Source organism: Macaca mulatta, chromosome 2, assembly GCF_049350105.2.
Source record: "Macaca mulatta isolate MMU2019108-1 chromosome 2, T2T-MMU8v2.0, whole genome shotgun sequence".
Classification (NCBI taxonomy): Eukaryota; Metazoa; Chordata; class Mammalia; order Primates; family Cercopithecidae; genus Macaca; species Macaca mulatta.
Window position 1 is genome coordinate 153,721,871 of NC_133407.1, and position 20,086 is coordinate 153,741,956.

At 47.2% G+C, this 20,086-nt stretch overlaps 1 protein-coding gene across 2 annotated transcripts in view; it reads left to right on the plus strand.

The window, feature by feature from the left end:
• The window catches only part of FGD5 (FYVE, RhoGEF and PH domain containing 5), a 124,419-nt gene extending 105,571 nt beyond the window's left edge, over positions 1-18,848 (plus strand). For both annotated transcript variants that reach the window (XM_077993547.1, XM_015130182.3), the window contains exons 13-21: positions 1,316-1,399; positions 2,825-2,904; positions 5,679-5,778; positions 6,174-6,311; positions 6,809-6,938; positions 7,760-7,890; positions 9,818-9,946; positions 16,865-17,022; positions 17,419-18,848. In XM_077993547.1, the coding sequence (XP_077849673.1) occupies positions 1,316-1,399; positions 2,825-2,904; positions 5,679-5,778; positions 6,174-6,311; positions 6,809-6,938; positions 7,760-7,890; positions 9,818-9,946; positions 16,865-17,022; positions 17,419-17,455 (987 nt within the window). In that variant the 3' untranslated portion in view covers positions 17,456-18,848. The remainder of the gene's footprint in view (positions 1-1,315; positions 1,400-2,824; positions 2,905-5,678; positions 5,779-6,173; positions 6,312-6,808; positions 6,939-7,759; positions 7,891-9,817; positions 9,947-16,864; positions 17,023-17,418) is intronic.
• Positions 18,849-20,086: the final 1,238 nt, after the last annotated feature.

Here is a 20,086-nt window from a genome sequence, read left to right on the forward strand (position 1 = left end):
ACAGGGCTCACTTTGTTTCACATTGGTGCCACGTGCACACGACTTTCCCTAGTTTATGTTCCCAGGTGGAAAGGGCTCCCCCTGGTTGATGTTGGCGCCATGTGTACAGGGCTCCCCCGGTTCATGTTGGTGCCATGTGTACAGGGCTCCCCCTGGTTCATGTTGGCTCCATGTTTAGTGGGCTTATTCTGGTTCATTTGGCCCCATGTGAAAAGGGCTCACCCCAGGTTCATATTGGTCACATATGGAGAGGGCATTCTCTGTGTGTCCATGATAAGTAATGGTGGTGGTGTCGCCCATTTCCCAGAGGAAGCTGAGACTCGGCTGAGGAAAGGGCTTGGTCATAGTCTCAACGCTGGTCCGTAACATGGTCAGGATTTACAACCCTGAGTGTGATGTCATCTTCTCACACCTGAAATTGTTTAGCTAAACAGAAATACTCTCTCCTAAGGAGAAAAAGTGACTTTCATTATATGTCTTTCTGTATGCCCTGCTGTTGGGAGAGCTTTAGTTGTTAATTCAACAAATATTAATTGAGCACCTACTCTGTGAAGGGACCTGGAAGTACAGCAGCAAGCAGGGCCCACCACTTCCCTCTCCTCAAGGTGTCTCCCAACCCTTCCTTAACTATACTTTATCGAGCTTTAATTTTTATAGTGAAATGCATCAACCTTAAGCATATGTGTTAGTCGGTACTGACAAATGTATATCACAGCGTAACCACCACCTGGGTCGAGATGTGGAACATCTCCAACCACCAGAAAGTTCCTCTGTGCCTGTTTGGAGTTAATTTCTCCCAACCCCGGGGGCCCCCATCAACCAGTGGCCTGACTTTCATCCCTCTTTAGATTAGTTCTGCCTGTTCTGGAATGTCACAGAAATGTCATCAAACAGCGTAACTCTCTTGTGCCTCGCTTCTTCACTCAGCATGATTTTGAGATACATCCATGTGGTGGTGTGTATTGGCGGCGTAAGGTATTCTGTGGTATGGATAGACCAGTTAGTTTATCCATTCACCTGCAGATAGACATTGGAATTGCCCCCACTATTTGGCTGTTACAAATAAAGCCACTGTGAACATTCTCACACATGACTTCTTGAGGGCATATGCGTTTATTCCCCTCGAGCATTGAACCAGGAGTAGAATGGCAAGGAAGGGGCTCACATTTTGGCCACAATGTTTTTGCTCACCTGTGGGGGTTACTGAGGAATACAACATGCCTGTGCACAGCGGAGCTCAGGGATCCTTTGAGGACAGAAGCCTGGCGCAGCCGTCTGGGACCAGGGGACTCTAACAGGGTTTCCCTCTCTCCAGATGAACGATGTGCTCCTGTACACCTATCCCCAGAAGGATGGGAAGTACCGGCTGAAGAACACATTGGCCGTGGCCAGCATGAAGGTAAATGTCTGGTGGAAGGTACCCCAGGGTTGGGGGACAGGGAGACCCCAAGGGAGAAGGGGACAGCATCTTGCTCCTAGGAGCACCCAGACCAGCTGGAAGAGGGAGGCCCTGTGGAAACAGTATTGGGCTACAGCAGGTTTGTGCCCAGGGAGAGGGGAGGGGGATGGAGGGCTTCCTGGAAGAGGGGACTGAACCCTTAGAGTGGGGAATATTTGGTCGGATCAGGAAGAAAGAGAGGGGGGCATCCTACGAGGAGGAAAATGCATAAGGAAGGGCCTGGGTTGGAGGAACAAGCAGGTGTTTGGTAATTTTTTTAATTGTGATAAAATACATATTATTTTTAAAGTAACCATTTTTAAATGTACAGTTCTGTGGCACTAAGCACATTTACATTGCTGTGTATCCAGCACCACCATCCATCTCAGAACTCTTTCCTCTCCCCAGACTGAAACTCTGCCCACATTAAACACCAACTCTCCATTCCCCTCTCCTTCCCAGCCCCTGGTACCCACAGTTCTACTTTCTGTCTCCATGAATTTGACTACTCTGGATACCTCGAATGAGAGGGGTATCGAATGAGAGGGGTCACACAGTATTGATCCTTGTTTCACTTAGCACGGTGTCCTCAAGGTTGATCCCTGTCATCTGTAGTATGGGTCAGAATTTTCCTTCCATTGTGTGGATAGACCACATAGTGTTTATTCAACCCTCTGCCGATGGACACTGGGCGGCTTCCACCTTTAGGCTGTTGTAATACTGTTGTGAATATGGCCATATGTGTGGGGCTTAGCTCCGTGTAACTTGGTCCCAAAGATGGGAACACTAGGGAGCTGTTGGGGACCTTGAGGAGCAGGAGGTTTTAGGAAGTTAATTCTGGTGCAACAGGGGGCTGAAGTCAGAGAGGGCGACACTGAGGTGGGACACTGGAGCCGCAGGTGGTTCTCATTGTCAAGGGCAGAGGCAGGGATGGCCAGGAGAGCTGTAAGAGGCACTGTGCAATCTCTCTTGATCCTGTAGGCTCTTTACCATGGGGAAGGGGAAGGAGGAAGCACCTTTCTCAGCATGGAGGTTTGTTCCCTTTTGGAACCAAAGGCTCTATTGAGGAGACTGTTAGAAAAAGGAATGGGAGACATGGTCACTGGGCAGGTACTTGTCCAACATGACAGTGCACCTGGGGTTGCCCAGGCTGGTCCCTGAGCGTGACGCTCTGCAGCCTTCCCAGCGGTGGGTGAGTGGCCAAGAATGATGGAGCTGGCAGCCAGGCATCTTTAACAGCACCTACCACCACAGAAAGGTATGCCCTGAGGCTAGAGAATGGCAGTAGGTGGACATGGTCCCTCTGTTCATCTGCTGCCAGGAGAAGCCGGTCTGCGCTTGCCCCTCCCTGCCCCACCCTGAAGGAGGCTGCTGTTGGTTTTCCAGGTCAGCCGCCCTGTGATGGAGAAAGTGCCCTACGCTCTAAAGATTGAGACTTCCGAGTCCTGTCTGATGCTGTCTGCGAGGTACGGGCAGGTGGAGGGAGGATGGCGCACAAGGCAGAGGTGTGAGCATGGGACGTTTCAGAACAACAGATAAGGATGTGCCGTTTTTATTTTGGTATCCTTTTGGGTCAAAGGACTTTTTTTCTTTTCAGTGTTTCCTAACCTTTTGGGGAATTTGATAAAAACTTATCTCCCCCCAAAAAATGTACACACTCATAAAATTTTATATACAACTTCAGGGGTTTCTAGAGCCCATGGCTTAAATACGACAACAGCAATGTCTCATGTTTGTGGAGCTCTTTATGGATAATTGGGTCTCTGTAGCAACCCGAAAAGTTAAGGCAAGTAAAAAATGTATTGTGTGCTGCTGTTCATAAAGTGGCCTGCCTTTTTGCTTTCCTGTCTAGAAGATGAGAGAAAAGAAATAATAAGTGAGCATTCAACACTTACGTTGCCCTGTCTCTGTGGTGTCTTAGTCCATTCAGGCCACTGTAACAAAAATACCATAAACTGGGTGGCTTATAAACAACAGAAATTTCTCATAGGCTGCAGGTCAGGAAGTTCAAGGTCAAGGTACTGGCAGATTCGGTGTCTGGTGAGGTTCTGCTTCCTGGTTCAAAGACGGTGCCTTCTCACATAGACAGTGCTACCTCATATGGTGGGAGGAGCAAGGGTCTCTCTGGGACCTCTTGTATAAGGGCATTCATCTCATTCGTGAGGGTTCCACACCTATGGCCTCATAACCTCCCAAAGGCCCTGCCTCCCAACATCAGCGCTTTTGGGAAGAGGATTTCTGCATTTGAATTTGGGGGGACACAAACATTCAGACCACAGGGGGACATGGCCTTTCTATCAGAAAGGTCTGCATTTTCTCCAGGCCCTCAGGTTGCCTGGGATCCTCATCTCTGGCTTCAGACCATGACCTTAAATAGTATCCCCTTTTCCTTCTCTCAGGGCAAGGTAAGCTCAAGCTCTCGGGGGCTTGGAAACCAGGCAGGTATGGCTCCAGCTAAGGGCAGTTCTTTAGCCAGGGACGTGCATGGCAGGGGTCAGCAAGGCTTCTGGGGCTTGGGGGTCTCCTCTCAGCAAGCCCATGACCCTGGGATGGCAGCGGTGCCTATGGGGGTTTATCCTGCATAGGGGTGGTTCTGAGTGTGAAATGGGATCTAAATGCACTCATGCACATGCATTCTCATAGATGAATTTTCTCATTAAAATCATTTATTAGATGGGGCATGGTGGCTCATACCTGTAATCCCATCACTCTGGGAGGCTGAGGCTGGAGGATTACTTGAGGCCAGGAGTTTGGGACCAGCCTGGGCAACACAGTGAGACCCTGTCTCAAAAAAAAAAAAAAAAAAAAAAAATTAAGCATGTATTAGCTACACCTCAGTGCCAGGTCCGGGGCTGAGGACACAAACGATTTAGCCCTTGTTGTGCTCTCCAGGAGCCCACATTACAGGTAGGAGAGTTTTAAACTGCTTCAGATGCAGGGCAGTAACTGCTGTAACAATTAATAGTGGTAATGACAACAGTAGCAGGCATTGGACACCTGTCAGGCCTCAGGCACCTCCGTGATCCTCATCACCACCCTTAGAGCTGGGGTTTGCGGCTCCTTCCATGCATAGGGAGTCGAGGCTTGCAAAAGGGTCACACAGCCAGGTGAGGTGGAACTGGAGTTTGAACCCACGACTGTGTGGACCAGAGCTCTTATCTATCACAGTCTACGGCATGAGGGAGTAGAAGAGGGCTTGGAAACCCAAAGGAGGGACTGCCCCATCTGGAGGAGTGAGGAAAGGCTTCCTGGAGGAGGTGATGCCTGAGTGGGAATCGTGGCCTCACCTCTCCTTGTGATAAAATCAAGGGCAGGAGGCTGCCAGCATATAGTTTCTGTTAGTTTGGCCATGACATGAAGGTGGTGACGATCCACACGTGGGCCTTCAGGTGGGGCTGCCCATCTCCCAGGGCGAGGACAGTGGCCTTTAGTATGCCAGTCACCTTCCTGCTAGTCCAGACCCTTCACACTTGAAGCTCCCAGGGGACAGCAGGACCCATTCATCACCTTTTAGAGACATGGTGTCTTGCTGCCCACAGTGCTGACTCAGCCACTGCCCTGCAGCGCTGCTCCCGCCCAGGCCAGCCAGCCCTTATGCTTGCTTTCTGGGGCAGGCTGCACACTTACCTGTGGTGTAGGTGCGACATCTAGTGGACACTGAGAACTCCACCCAGCTACCTGGCACACAGCCCAGGCGTAGCTCTTGCCCCTCAAGAAGCGCTCCCTGGTGCAGAGCAGGGACTTGGAAAGTGCCTGTTGGATGACTGTTTGGGAAGCTATGTGGGGAGATGAGGAAGGTGGGAGACAGAGATGTTTACCTTCGCCAGCTCCCACCTACCCCTTGTCCTCCACAGCCCTCTGTCCCCTGCCAGCCCGTTTCTCCTAAAGTATGGGACCCTCTGGGCCTTCCTAATGACTCTTGCTTTTGCACAATGTTAACAATGTGGTTCCACGTCCCACATCTCCCTTCATCTCCACAGCAGCCCTGGGAGTTAGGGGAATATTGTTGCTATTCCAGTATAGGAAGAAACAGGTCCAAGGACAGCTAATGGACTGGTGGTCTGCTAGTAAACCTAGTGTGGCAGGTGATCTGTTCTTTGGTGGTGGTTCTGGGCAGTGTGAGAGGTGTAGGCTCAAGGGAGGAGGATGGGGCATCTGAGTGAGGACCTCATCCATGCTGAGATGGAGGGTGGGAGGCAGAGCTGCCCTTGCCTTTGCTCACTCCAGCCCATGCCCACAGCTCCTGTGCAGAGAGGGACGAGTGGTATGGCTGTCTGAGCAGAGCCCTCCCTGAGGACTACAAGGCCCAGGCTCTGGCTGCATTCCACCATAGCGTGGAGGTGAGTGGGTGGGCAAGGCCCATGGGCCACTAGCCTCAGAGACCTGGGGTTCCCTTGGCGGGCACTGCTGTCACCACTCACGCCCAGATGGAGGTGTAGCTCCTGTCCTTGGAGCACTGGCTCCCCCCACCCCCCTGCCATGCTCCCACCCTAGTCAGGGGCGGCCTCTGTGCAACTTAGGAGCCCGGCACCCCCAATCCCGTTCTCACAGTCTGGCTGTTTCCCAACCAAGGGTGAGCATCCTGGAGGGTGCAGGAGAGGCCTTCAGCATCAGACCCACTCACCCACACATGCACACACCCTGTACAGAGAAGCAGGGCAGGGCTCACTGGGCTATGCATCTGGCTGGTCTCCTGGCCACGTTCCACATTACTCAGCCAATTATGTTGCTGCAGATACGAGAGAGGCTGGGGGTTAGCCTTGGGGAGAGGCCCCCGACCCTGGTGCCTGTCACACACGTCATGATGTGCATGAACTGCGGCTGCGACTTCTCCCTCACCCTGCGACGTCATCACTGTCATGCCTGTGGCAAGGTGAGTTGCTCCATCTGGGGTGAGTGTGTGCATGGGGGTGGGGTGGGGGAAGGGCATGTCCCTGCCCAGCCGGGGGCTCAGGGATATCCAGCAGCTACTGCAAGCCCCAGAGTGAGGTGTGTTCACACCAACCCGAGAGGTACAGATTGCTAATTCCCATTTCATAGGTCGTCAGACCAGAGCTCCAAGTCCCAGGCCCCTTCCACACCACCATGTGTTCAACAGAAAACCATAGCATACATGGCTATTGTGCTTGGAGAAAAAAGTATCGTGTAGTGGTTAAGGGCATAGGTTCATCAGAAAAGCAGATAGGCGCTGGCTCAGAAACAAGATGAAGCCTTGCTGGAAAAGTAGAGGCCACACACAGCTCCATGATCAGAACCTGGGGCTCCCTAAGGGCAGTTGTGGGTAGATTAGCAGAGGGAGTGGAGGGGAGGGATGCAGGTCTCCTTTGCACGCACTGAGAGGGGTGAGAATCTTCCCACCTGGGCCTGCAGATCGTGTGCCGGAACTGTTCACGGAACAAGTACCCGCTGAAGTACCTGAAGGACAGGATGGCCAAGGTCTGCGACGGCTGCTTCGGGGAGCTGAAGAAGCGGGGCAGGACTGTCCCAGGCCTGATGAGAGGTAACCTGGGGACCACTTGCCTTCTTCCAAGTGGCCTGGTGGCTTCTCCCCAGGCTCCAGTGGCTTCTCTGTGGTCCATGGTTCATGCTGGAAACCGCTTTCCCTGGAGGGAGTTGTTCACTCCATGGAGGGAGGAAATAGAGGTTCGAGCTCACACCAGGGCACCATTTCCCAAGATGTGCAAAACTGATCGGTGTCCCCAGAAGAAGAGCTCTGTAGCTAAGCTTAGGAGTCAGTGTGTCTGTAAGGGGACAGAGGCAGGGAACTCCTGTGTCCTTTACCACAGAGGCCCTCTCAAGTGTCCTATGGGCCTGTGTCCTGTGGCACCTTTCTGGGACTAAGGACTATATGAGCCTGGTAGCAAAGGAGCTGGGGTCGGAGAGGGGCGAGGCTGTTCCACACAGGAGCCTTGGGAAGCTGAGCCGGCCCTTGAGAGACCTGGTCAGTGCTGAAGGGACAGGCCTTGCCCTAGCAGGGTGAAGTTCCCAGGAAGGAGAGCAGGTGTATCTTGGGCCTAAAACTAAAGTCTTTCCCTTGCCTCCACTCCATGGGGCTAGACTGAGGTCATCAGAGAAGACAGCCCAGTCCCTGCTACCTGGAGGCCTGGAGGTGAAGGGCTGTCCAGCACCCTGGAAAAGCATCCCCTCCCCATCCCCCATAGCCTTTGTCTGTTCCTGCAGGAGGGAGAGTGCTTGACTTTCAGATCCCACTTAACCCCCATGGCTCACATTCCTAGAGGGATTTTACAGGAATCAGCGTTCCAAAGACAAGCCACAGGCACGCCCCTCACCTCCCTTCCCCACGGCTTCTTTCGGTTACAGAGCGGCCTGTGAGCATGAGCTTCCCACTGTCTGCACCCCGCTTCTCGGGCAGTGCCTTTTCATCCGTCTTCCAGAGCATTAACCCCTCGACCTTCAAGAAGCAGAAGAAAGTCCCTTCAGCCCTGACAGAGGTAAAGTAGGCAGGGCTACCCAAGCGGGAAGTAGGGGATTTGGAAGGTTCATGGTCCTCCTGGGTAGACGGGGTCAGACCCTGCCCTGTCCCAGCCTGACCAGTCTCTTCGGGACAGAGCATTCCTAATGGAAGCATCCCAGCTACGAGGACTGACTCGACAGGGATGGTGCTAAAAGACATCTTTCCCATCCTTCTCTCTACCTCTCCCCTCCTTCTCTTTCTTTTCTCTCCTTTTTCTCCTGCCCCATAGCCTAGATGTAGTACTCAAGGAGACTGCACAGATCACAGGGACTCTTCAGTCTAAAGGAGCCAAATTCCTGGGTTGGTCCTTCCATGTCAGGCCTCTGAGCTGCACTGTCCCCTCATCCTAGGGGTCCCAACCCAGCTCAGGCATTGACGTCCCTGGAGGCCATGGGCTCCACAGGAAACTTCAGAATTGGCTAAACTCAATTGTATCCCGCAAATAGGACCAGATTGTATGTCTGTATTTCCAATCACAACCACAGACCAATGTATGCCTGTGAATACACAAGGGGTCCACAAGTGTGATCAGCTGCTTCCAAGTTAGTCCATTAATATCAAGTAGTGGGTAGCAAGGGTTTAAAAAAGTGTTAGGGAATGGAAAATGTAAATAGGTACAGTTTTATCCATTAACTTGTTCCTTTTGCAAATTAAAAATCTTCGAAATAACACGCAGGGCGCGGTGGCTCACGCCTGTAATCCCAGCACTTGGGGAGGCCAAGGTGGGCAGATCACGAGGTCAGGAGATCGAGACCATCCTGGTTAACACGGTGAAAACCCATCTCTACTAAAAATACAAAAATTAGTCGGGCGTGGTGTCACGCGCCTATCGTCCCAGCTACTCGGGAGGCTGAGGCAGGAGAATCGCTTGAATCTCTGGGAGGCGAAGGTTGCAGTGAGCTGAGATGGCGCTGCTGCACACCAGCCTGGAGACAAAGCGAGACTGTCTCAAAAAAAAAGGAACACATACATGGTTAAACATTTTTCCCAAAAAAGTACAAAACAGCACATATGATGAAAAGTGAGTCTGTCATCCTTCCCAGCCTCCCATAGTCCCACCGCCATCAAGTTTCTTATGGATCCTTCTAGAAATTTTCATGCACATACATAATACAGATGTACATTCATATATCTTCTTTTTCTACCCAAAAGACAACATATTATACAGAATCTCTTCTGTTTTCTCCACTTAATTTGTCTTAGAGATCATTTCATAATCACATATATGTATAAAGCTCACATTTTTTACATTTCATTCCTCTTTTACTAGTAAGGAAATTGAGACTTGGAAGAAGTCAGCAAATTGCTCATCATTAACCACCTAGTAATTGGTAGAGCCTGGATGGGAAATCCCAGGTCGGTATTACTGCAGACCTGTGTTCCTCACCACATAAAGCCTGTGGACAGAATATTACTACCCCCCGCCACCACAAAGAGTAGTAGTAATAATAAAAGGACTTAACGCTGCACACATCCCACTAGGCAGGAGACTATAAAACCTTTTAGGCCACAATACAAAGAAGATCCCTCCCTAAATGTGAAGAAGAGATAAGTTGAAAGTGCAAGAGTTAATTTTAGAAGGAAGAACCTTTCCCCTAAGTACCTGAACGAAGTTTCTTGAGTCAAGGGGCTGAGGTTGGGAAAGGGAACCAAGAATCTGAACCAGCACTAGGGGGCAGCATCAGCATTCCCAAAGTCATCTGGGTCCATTCGTTAAATCCTGTTTCTCAAAGCATGAAGCACTATCTTGCTGACTTTGGTATTGGGTGGATCCTGAGACCTTATCCAATGTCAAAGCAGTATAAGTAGTCAGCCAAATGGTTTGCAGTGTTATTTTGAATTGTGCTGTTTGAACTGTGCCCGACCACTGGGGTGGCCTGACCGCTCTGCTTCCCTCCTGCCAGGTGGCTGCCTCTGGAGAGGGCTCTGCCATCAGCGGCTATCTCAGCCGGTGTAAGAGGGGCAAGCGGCACTGGAAGAAGCTCTGGTTTGTCATCAAAGGCAAAGTTCTCTACACCTACATGGCCAGTGAGGTAGTAGTGATCTGCACTCTTTCCCCTCTCCTGTGAAATGACCCCCTGGGGCCTGCACACCTGCAAGGCTGTGTGAGTCCTGGCTGCTGAGCCAGTTCTCGTGGCAGTCAAGTCTTTAGTGAGCAATGCCATGTGCTCAATGTTGCTGTGGCTACACAACCACTCACCACTTCAAAATCTAAGGAATTTGCAGTTTCTTTGTAGAGATAAGAAGGTATGGACATGCCAACCTGTGCCGCAAAGTGTTTAAATGTCACAGGCCCAGCATCTAGGACAAAGACGGGACAAGCCAGCCATGCCACAAAAGAAAATGCCTTCCTACTGTCTACTTAGATTGCTTGGGGCAAAATTCAGCAGTGTGGAGGAAGCTACTCCCTTTTTGTCCATCCATTTCTTTTATAGGGTAACTCTGGTAACTCTTCTAAAGAAAACTGAAATCTGTATTTTATAGAATATCTTACTTTAGGCGAGAGAACCTTGGAAATCAAGTTTACTTCCAGAGTAGACAGATGTGTGGCTGTGGTTGTGTAGCAGGGTGCTATCTGGCCCCGACCCAGGCTGAACCTGTTGGATAATGTGAAACATTTCTATCTCCACGCTCCACCAGCTGGTGGCTTCTAGGTGGTCAGGCATAGTTTCAGCTTTGAAAATGGGAGTTAAATGTATTCTGATGAGCTGCAGAGGGTGGCTGCTTTGCCCCACTGGGATGTGCATGTCAGATAGGGCTGGCCCTTCTCCCCCGGCCACAGATGCTAGCAAATGTGCAAAAGGCACTTCCTTCTTTGTGGCATGAAGCTTCCCTCTGGAAGGACCTGCAACTGTGAAGGTTGCAGTGTGCCCGTCCCCAGGGATCACAGAGGATGACTTTCTAGAAGAAATTGCTTTGGAGCCATACTTAAACACTTAGCAAGGCCCCACATCTGTTTACTCTAAGCAAAGCAGGCAGACAGGGGATCTGCCATAGGCCTGAGTGGCTTGGGCACCCTGTGAGCCACACCCCACCCTGAGGGGCCTTCGCCTATGTCCACAGGTGGGGCCTTCCACACTGTGGGGATTTTTATCTTTCCAAAACAAACGGAACAGTTGTCATGTAAGTGACAGCATAAGCTTATTTTAAAAGGTGGATTTAGGGGCCTGGCACGGTGGTTCAAGCCTGTAATCCCAGGACTTTGGGAGGCTGAGGATCTCTTGAGGCCAAGAGTTTGAGACCAGCCGGAGCAACATAGTAAAACCCTATCTCGACGAAAATTAAAATGAATGAATTATGGATTTAAGTATGACTCCAAAGCAGTTTCTTCTAGAAAGAGGAATTTACATAATTTTTCAATAAACCTGTTCCAGCAATGGGACATAGCTTTCAAATCCCATCAAAGAAAAAAAGGTTCTGATGAAGTGGATAGCTGGCTTGCACTGTCTACACCACCATGCACCGCTGTCATGCACCCTGAGGTGGCCCAAAGCTGATCCAACTTGCTGTTTAGTAACTGTCCTGGGAGAAAGCGACTATCAAAAATACATTGGAATCTTTATTTTTTCCAGCATTTTCTGTTGTTTCAAGACAGGGTCTTGCTCTGTTGCCCAAGGCTGGAGTGCAGTGGTGTGATCACTGTTCACTGCAGCTTTTAACTCCTGGGCTCAAGCCATCCTCCCAACTCAGCCTCCCAAGAAGCTGGGACCACAAGTGTGTGACACCATGCCCAGCTATGTTTTTAATTTGGATTTGAATTTTTTTTTTTTTTTTTTTTTTTGAGATGGAGACTTGCTCTGTTGCCAGGCTGGAATGCAGTGGCACAGTCTTGGCTCACTGCAGCCTCTGTCTCCCAGGTTCAAGTGATTCTCCTGCCTCAACCTCCCCAGTAGCTGGGACTACAGGCACCTACCACCATGCCTGGCTAATTTTTGTATTTTTAGTAGAGATGGGGTTTCACCGTGTTGGCCAGGATGGTCTCGATTTCTTGACCTCATGATCCACCCACCATGGCTTCCAAAGTGCTGGGATTACAGGCGTGAGCCACCACGCCCAGCCAATTTTTTTATTTTTTGTAGAGGCAATCTCACTATATTGCCCAGGCTGTTCTCGAACTATTGGCCTCAAGTGATCCTCCCATGTTGGCCTCCCAAAGTGTTGAGATTACAGGTGTGAGCCACTGTGCCCAGCCTATTTTTTCCAACATTTTATTATTTCTTTATTATATTTATTGTTTATAAAAATTTTCAAACATAAAGGAATGTTGAAAAAATTTTACAGTGAACTGGCAGGGCGTGGTGGCTCATGCCTGTAATCCCAGCACTTTGAGAGGCTGAGGCAGGAGGATGACTTGAGGTCAGGAGCTTGAAACCAGCCTGGCCTACATGGCGAAATCTCGTCTCTACTAAAAATACAAAAATTAGCCGGGCATGGTGGTGGCACACACCTGTAGTCTCAACTACTCAGGAGGCTGAGGCAGGAGAGTCGTTTTGAACCCAGGAGGTGGAGGTTGCAGTGAGCCAAGATCACACCACTGCACTCCAGCCTGGGCGACAGAGCGAGACTGTCTTTAAAAAAAAAAAAAAAAAAAAAAAGGCCGGGCGCGGTGGCTCACGCCTGTAATCCCAGCACTTTGGGAGGCCGAGGCGGGTGGATCACAAGGTCAGGGGATCGAGACCATCCTGGCTAACACGGTGAAACCCCGTCTCTACTAAAAAATACAAAAAATTAGCCGGGCGTGGTGGCAGGCGCCTGTAGTCCCAGCTACTGGGAGGCTGAGGCAGGAGAATGGCGTAAACCCGGGAGGCGGAGCTTGCAGTGAGCCGAGATCGCGCCACTGCACTCCAGCCTGGGCGACAGAGCGAGACTCCATCTCAAAAAAAAAAATTGTACAGTGAACTATCGTATGACCATTAACTGGATTGTACAATTAACATTTTCTACTTTTCTTTTATCAAGTACCTCTCTATTCATCCTTCTATACCTTTTACTTTTTGATGTTTTTCAAAATATACTTTCCCCTAAGAATTCAATGTTTTTGTACTTTTTTTTTTTTTCCTTTTGAGGTCTAATTTATATATAGTGAAGTACACAAATCTCAAATATACTATTTGGTGAGTTTTGATTAATGCACACACCTACAAATTGCCACTATTATCCCGTCCCCAGAAGCAACACCCCGTTCCAATTTTTTTTCTGCCATAGATTAGTTTTGCCTCTTGATCCTCAAACAGATGGAATCATGTGTGACTTCTATTCACCATGATGTTTTTGAGATTCATTTATGTTGTTGCATATAGCAGTAGTTGACTTCTTTTTATGGCTGAGTAGTCTTCCATTTTGTGACTATACCAGTTTTGTTTAGCTGTTCACCAGTCAAAGAACATTTGGATTGCTTCTAGGCTTTGGTGATTATGAATAAAGCCACTTTAAACATTTTCATACCGGTATTTGCAGGAACATAAATTTTTATTTCACTTGGATCATTACCTAGGATTGGAATTGATGGATCATAAGGCAGGCATATATTTGGTTTATAAGGAATTGCAAGACCTTTTTCCAAAGTAGTGTGCCATTTTATGCTCCCCCAACAAAGTGTGTGAATTTGAGTTCTGGTTGCTCCACATCATTGCTAACACTTGGTATTGTCAGGCTTTAAAATTTTAGCCATTCCGGTGGGGAGTGTTGAGGTAAGTCAATGTGGTTTTAATTTAGATTTCCCTAGTAACTAATGATATTAAGCACACGATTGCTTTCATGTGCTTATTGGCCACTCATTTCCATTTGAGAAGTGTCTATTCAGATCTCTTGTTCATTTTTTTTAAGTAGGTTGTGCCTGTTATTGAGTTATAGGAGTTCTTTCTGTATCCTGTATACCAGGCTTTTGTCAGAGAAATGTTTTACAAATATTCTCTCCCTGTCAGTGACTTGCTTGTTCATTTTCTAATGAATGAATGAATGAATGAATCTTTTGATGAACAGCAGTTTATAACTTTGAGGAAGTCTATTTGTCAGTGTTTCCTTTTATGACCGTTGCTTTCTGTGTGCTAAGGCATTTTTGTCTATTGCAAGCTACAAAGTTATTTTCCTCTATTATTTTCTGAAAGCATTAATGTTTTAGCTTTTACTTCTAGGTCTATCTCAAATTAACTTTTGTGTATGGTATGACATGGGAGTTGAGGGTCCTTTTTTTCATTATGGATATCCAGTTGTTCCAGCACCATTTGTTGAAAAGACTTGCCTCTCCCTATTGGATTGCTTCAGTGTCTTTGTTAAATCTCAAATGATTGAATAAATAGAGGTCCATTTCTGGACATTCCATTGTGTTCCATTCATATATTTACCAATCGTTATGCCAGTACCAAACTGTCTCAAATACTATAACTTGAAGTCAGGTTCTTTTTTAAGGCTGTTTCGAGGCTGGAAAGGTGCCTACACCTGTACTCCCAGTACTTGGGGGAGACCATGGCAGGCAGATCATTTGAGGCCAAGAGTTCAAGACCAGCCTGGCCAACACAATGAAACCCCGTCTCTACTAAAAATAGAAAAAATTAGGGAGGTGTGATGGTGCATACCTGTAATCTCAGCTACTTGTGAAGCTGAGGTGTGAGAATCGCTTGAACACAGCAAGCAGAGGTTGCAGTGAGCTGAGATCACATCACTGCACTCCAGACTTTTTTTTCCCAGGCTCTGTCTCAAAGACAAAACAAACAAACAAAATGTTTTGGGCATTCTAGGTCTTTTGCGTTTTCATATAAACTTATCAATTTCTATGATAGTGATTATGGAATCTATAGACCAATTTGGGGAGAGCTGGCATTGTAATATTGAATCTTTCAGTCCATGAACATGGTACATAAATTTTCATTTATTTAAGCCTTGAATTATCTTTTAATGTTTTGTAGTTTTTAGTGTAGACATCTTTAAATATTTTCTTTTCTTTTGATGCCATTTTGAAAGGAGTTTATTTTCTAGTTGTTTGCTGCTACTATATACACATAAAAACTGATTGTCTTGTGACCTTTCTAAATTGATTTTTAGTTCTAGTAGTTTTGTGGTTTTTGTTTTTGTTTTTGTTTTTGAGACGGAGTCTCGCTTTGTCGCCCAGGCTGGAGTGCAGTGGCCGGATCTCAGCTCACTGCAAGCTCCGCCTCCCAGGTTCGGGCCATTCTCCTGTCTCAGCCTCCTGAGTAGCTGGGACTACAGGCGCCCGCCACCTCGCCCGGCTAGTTTTTTGTATTTTTTAGTAGAGACGGGGTTTCACCGTGTTAGCCAGGATGGTCTCGATCTCCTGACCTAGTGATCTGCCCGTCTCGGCCTCCCAAAGTGCTGGGATTACAGGCTTGAGCCACCACGCCCAGCCAGTTTTGTGTTTTTTTGCAAGCACAAATAGTTCTACTTCTTTTCTCACCTATATGTCTGTCTTTTTCTTTCCTTAATATAATAGTTAGGGCCTCCAGTACAATGTTGAATTGAATTGATGAGAGTGAACACCACTCTTGCCTTGTTTCCAATTTTAAGGGAAAAGCATTTGGTGTTTCACTATTAAGTATGATGTTAGCTGTAGGTATTGTATAGATGCCCTTTGTTAGTTAATGAAGTTTCCTTCTACTCTAGTTTGCTAAGAGGTTTGTGCTTTTTTGTTCTTGTTTTTACCATGAATGGATATTGAATTTTGTCACAGACTTTTTCTGATCTAGCAATCTTTGAGGATTTCCTTTATTTTAAAAAAATATTTTTTTTCTTAGTTTTCTGGGGTTGTAGGGATGAGGTCTTGCTATGTTGTCCAGGCTGGACTCAAATTCTTGGCCTCAAGCAGTCCTCCTGCCTTGGACTCGAGTGTAGCTGGGCCTACAGGTACATGCCACTGTGCCCAGCTTGATTCTCTTCTATACACAAACTGTAGTCCCCTTCTTCTTCCTCCCACCACCATTCTAATATGCTTAATTATATCTCTTTATGTGTTTTTACAAAGTCCGTATTGTTTATGAACATGTATGTTTTTACATAAGTGTGTATAAAAATGTCTTTACCTATATATAAAAATCTTATTCCACTGAGCACTATATGTGTAAGAGCCATCTGTGTTCTTTGGGTACATCTCATCAAATTGTTAGCAACTTTATAGCACAATGTAAGTGCTCCATATCGAAATACTGTAAATGAGGTTTTGGAGGACTGAGTACAGAATATGTGATCAGAAGTAACTTCAAAACTGAGTCACTGACTGATAAATCCATGGAAAAAATGTGGGGTTAGAAGGTGGTCATGAGTGCAAATTCTGGATCTGCTCCTTAATGGCTGTGTGATCTTGGGCAGTTAACCTTTTTTGAGCCTTGGTTTCTTCTTAGAATGGGAGTGACACATTCTATGATTGTTGTGAAGATTAAAGATAATGAAATGTAACTGCCTGGTCCCTGATAAACTGTCACAATATGTTGAGTTTCTTTTTTCTTTTTTTTCTTTTTTTTTTTTGGAGACAGTCTCACTCTGCCCCCCAGGCTGGGGTGCAATGGTGCGATCTCGGCTCACTGCAACCTCTGCCTCCCGGGTTCAAGCCATTCTTCTGCCTCAGCCTCCCAAGTAGCTGGGATTACAGGCACCTGTCACCACACCCAGCTAATTTTTGTATTTTTAAGTAGAGATGGGATTTCACCGTGTTGGCCAGGCTGGTCTCGAACTCCGACCTCAGGTGATCCACCCGCCTCGGCCTCCCAAAGTGCTGGGATTACAGGCATGAGCCACCATGCCCAGCCAGTGTTGAGTTTCTTTCCTTCCTCAGGGCTGGCCCTGGAGGGAAGTGAGGGTCAACAGTTTGTTGGTGTTAACCCCCAGGTGCCAAAGCACATCCCACACAGAGGCACTCTTCACGCATCTCAGATTGGAGATAACAGTAAATGACTATGCAGAGTGCGGTGTTTAATGTCAGTTTTTCCTTCTGTCCTCTGCAGGACAAAGTGGCCATGGAGAGTATGCCTCTGCTAGGTTTCACCATTGCTCCAGAAAAGGAAGAGGGCAGCAGCAGTGAAGTAGGACCTATTTTTCACCTTTACCACAAGAAAACCCTATTTTATAGCTTCAAAGCAGAAGATACCAATTCAGCTCAGAGGTACCAAAATAACTAATTAGTCTTATACCTTTTTGTTCTCTCAGAAGGAAACAAGTCGTTTCTTGGGGCTTTGGCTTCTGTTCTGCTCCATTCATCCTATCCCATTAGGTCCCTTTGGGCCATAGCAGAACTGCAGAACTACCTGTTCTTTGTCACAATCATGTTTAGACTGTCATGATTCATTCATGAATCAAGCATGCATTGATTCAGTAAACTTTTGCACTGTGTTCCAGGCCTTTTGCTAAATATGGAAAACATGTTTGAGAAACAAGTATGAATACGACATGGTCCTTGACTTCAAACTAAGAGGAATCTAGTCCAGTCATTTCTAGGTTCTGTGAGCAGAGTCATAGGCAGAGCCACAAAACCAAATGTCCTCTCTGTTCTGTTTTATAGGTGGATCGAGGTCATGGAAGATGCGAGTGTGTTATAGCAGTTATCAAGCATGTGGACTTGTAACAAATTCTTAGGTCAATATGTGAATGCTTTTAGAAGCTAAGCTGTGGCTCAACTCATCCGGACACACACCTGGATTCAGCAATGAGGCCTGACCTTTTTTGCTATAACCTCCCCACCACTCTCCTTCCCTTGCCAACATCTTCATGAGTGGAGCCCTTAAGGGATATTTATGGACCTCTCCTTTTCTGTGTTTTCCACCGCCACCCCCACCCGCCACCCGGTAATAAACTATTTCCTTACCCACAGTGAGTTAAAATTTAGTAAGATGAAGATGTGGAAACCAATAGAAAAGTACATATAGAAATGCAGGCTTTTTAGTAGAAAGAAGCTCTTACAGTTTTTACTCATGATAATCACCTTTCAAAAATGGATTGTGGTGCCTCAGGTGAAATGAGAAGCTATCAGTAACAGCTACTCTCATCGAAAGCACTTTATTATTTTACGGAGCTGCAACCTCCAATGTTGTGTTTTCTAAGTGATTTACTTAAGTCAATAACAGATAGAATCCTGTGGACTAATGTGCCACCAGTTTTCTAATGAGGGTGTACATAAAATTGATTTGTGCAGACCTGGCTGTGGCTTGCTGGTGTGCAAGCACACATCACTTTAGAGGGGCTGCGCCCCACCAGATAGGAGGGGAAGGATTTTCTCCTCCAGCTGACCTTGCGACCTGTATACTAACATAACTTATAAAAGGAGGGGTCCCGCCTCCCCAGAGCAGTCCTCAACACTATGTCAGTGCTGGAAACGCAGCCACTGGCAGATCTGGCCCCCAGAGGTCACCGCAGAGCCTCTGAAGAGTCAGGGTCTGCTTTAATTTATTGTGTGCCTTCCTGTGTTTACCTCACTCAAGCTGAAAACATTGTTTATGGGAATCTATCCTTCTTTTAGACACATGGTAATCCTTGGGCTGTATTACTGAAGGCTTTTTATTTTTTGAGAGGTGAAAAAAAGAGAAAACAAGTTAGACTCCAAAGGTGAATTCCTGGTCTTGGCAGATAGCTCTGGACATAGCGAGGGAGCGCAGAAGTTGTGGCCTGAGGCTGTTCTATGGGCACTTGGGGCTAAATTGCCTCCTGAGGGTGACTGTTGCTCATTCTGCTGGACAGGTTTTTACATAAAGCAAAGAGCATGTGAGGGGTGGGATTCCTTGTTACTCTTATTGCAATAAAAATCAATTGTCTGATATCCTGTCCCCATTCTGTTGCTGCCCTGTCCCCTACAAAAAAGGGCATTTGCTGACAAACTTTTTATAAAAAGCACCATCTCCAGGACTTACTTGCATTAAATATTTTCAGGGGAAATCTTTTTTCCAGTTTGCAGTTGTTTTAAAATGTTTGCATTAAACATATAACTAATGATTCAAACTAAGTGATTAGACAGTGTTTTTGTTAATTTTTGAGGGCTTAGTTCCAACTGAATCATTTTCATCATCAGACACTGAAATGGGCTTTCTAGGGCTGTTGAGCAGAGCAGGACTTCAGTACCAGGCAGGGGTAGTTTCCCCGGTCTGCTTATGTCGCCGCCCATGGTCAGTTTCTGAGTTCCAGATAGAATTACGGGTCTGAAAGTCATCAGAAGGCCTCTTTTACTTTGTATTATCCTATTTTGGATGCCCTGTAAAGAGGTAATAGGGCTTTTATTTCTCAGTGAATAGTTACCCTAGTAAAAATGTCTGGGTTATAGATGAAAAACACACTGGATGGGTTTTGTAAAAGGAAACTGGCAGGGGCTCATGTGTGACTGGGCAAGGGATCACCTTTTATCTGGACCTTGTATTACGTGTCCTTCTTGTGGTTCTTTGTGTACTCATTTCAGTCTAATTTCTACTACCTTTTCTACTGGGGATGAAGCCACCCCACCTGGTCAGAGGGTGCTCCTTCCCACTGGATCCAGATGCTGGGGAAATAACCAGCCATGACACCATGGAGATGCTGCTCAAAGTCCCCCGTAATACCTGCTCTGCCTCTCTGCTCCCTGGGCACAGAGCAGCCCCTTCACTGTGCACCCCCAGCGAAGGCCATGTTTATCAGGAAGAAGCAGCACAGACAAGCCACTCAAGTTGCTCTGAGCTTTGGTGTCTTCTATTACATGGAGATCATTCTAGCTTCTCCCACAGGTTCAGGGGAAAAGGCACAAATGGAATGTTTGTGAAAGCGGTCTGAAAAGAGCAGAGCCCATAACTTTACTTTTACTTTGTATAATAACACCATGCCCTTCCCCACTGGTTTATTAAAGTTTATTAAAGTTTGTTAAAGTGGGCCCTGCTCTTTAACAGTACAAAATGAAGACAATACACAGAAGACCTTTTTCCTTATCCATGAAAATTGGGGCCAGGTGGTGGCTCATGCCTGTAATCCCAGCACTTTGGAAGGCTGAGGCAGGAGGACTGTTTGAGCCTGGGAGTTCTAGACCAGCCTGGGCAATATAGTGAGACCCCATCTCTAAATTAAAAATCAGCCAGGCATAGTGGCTCATGCTTATAGTCCTAGCTACTTAGGAGGCTGAGACAGGAGGATTGCTTGAGCCCAGGAGGTCACGACTACAGTGAGTTATGATCATGACACTGCACTCTACCCTGGTGACCCAGTGAGATCATGTCTCA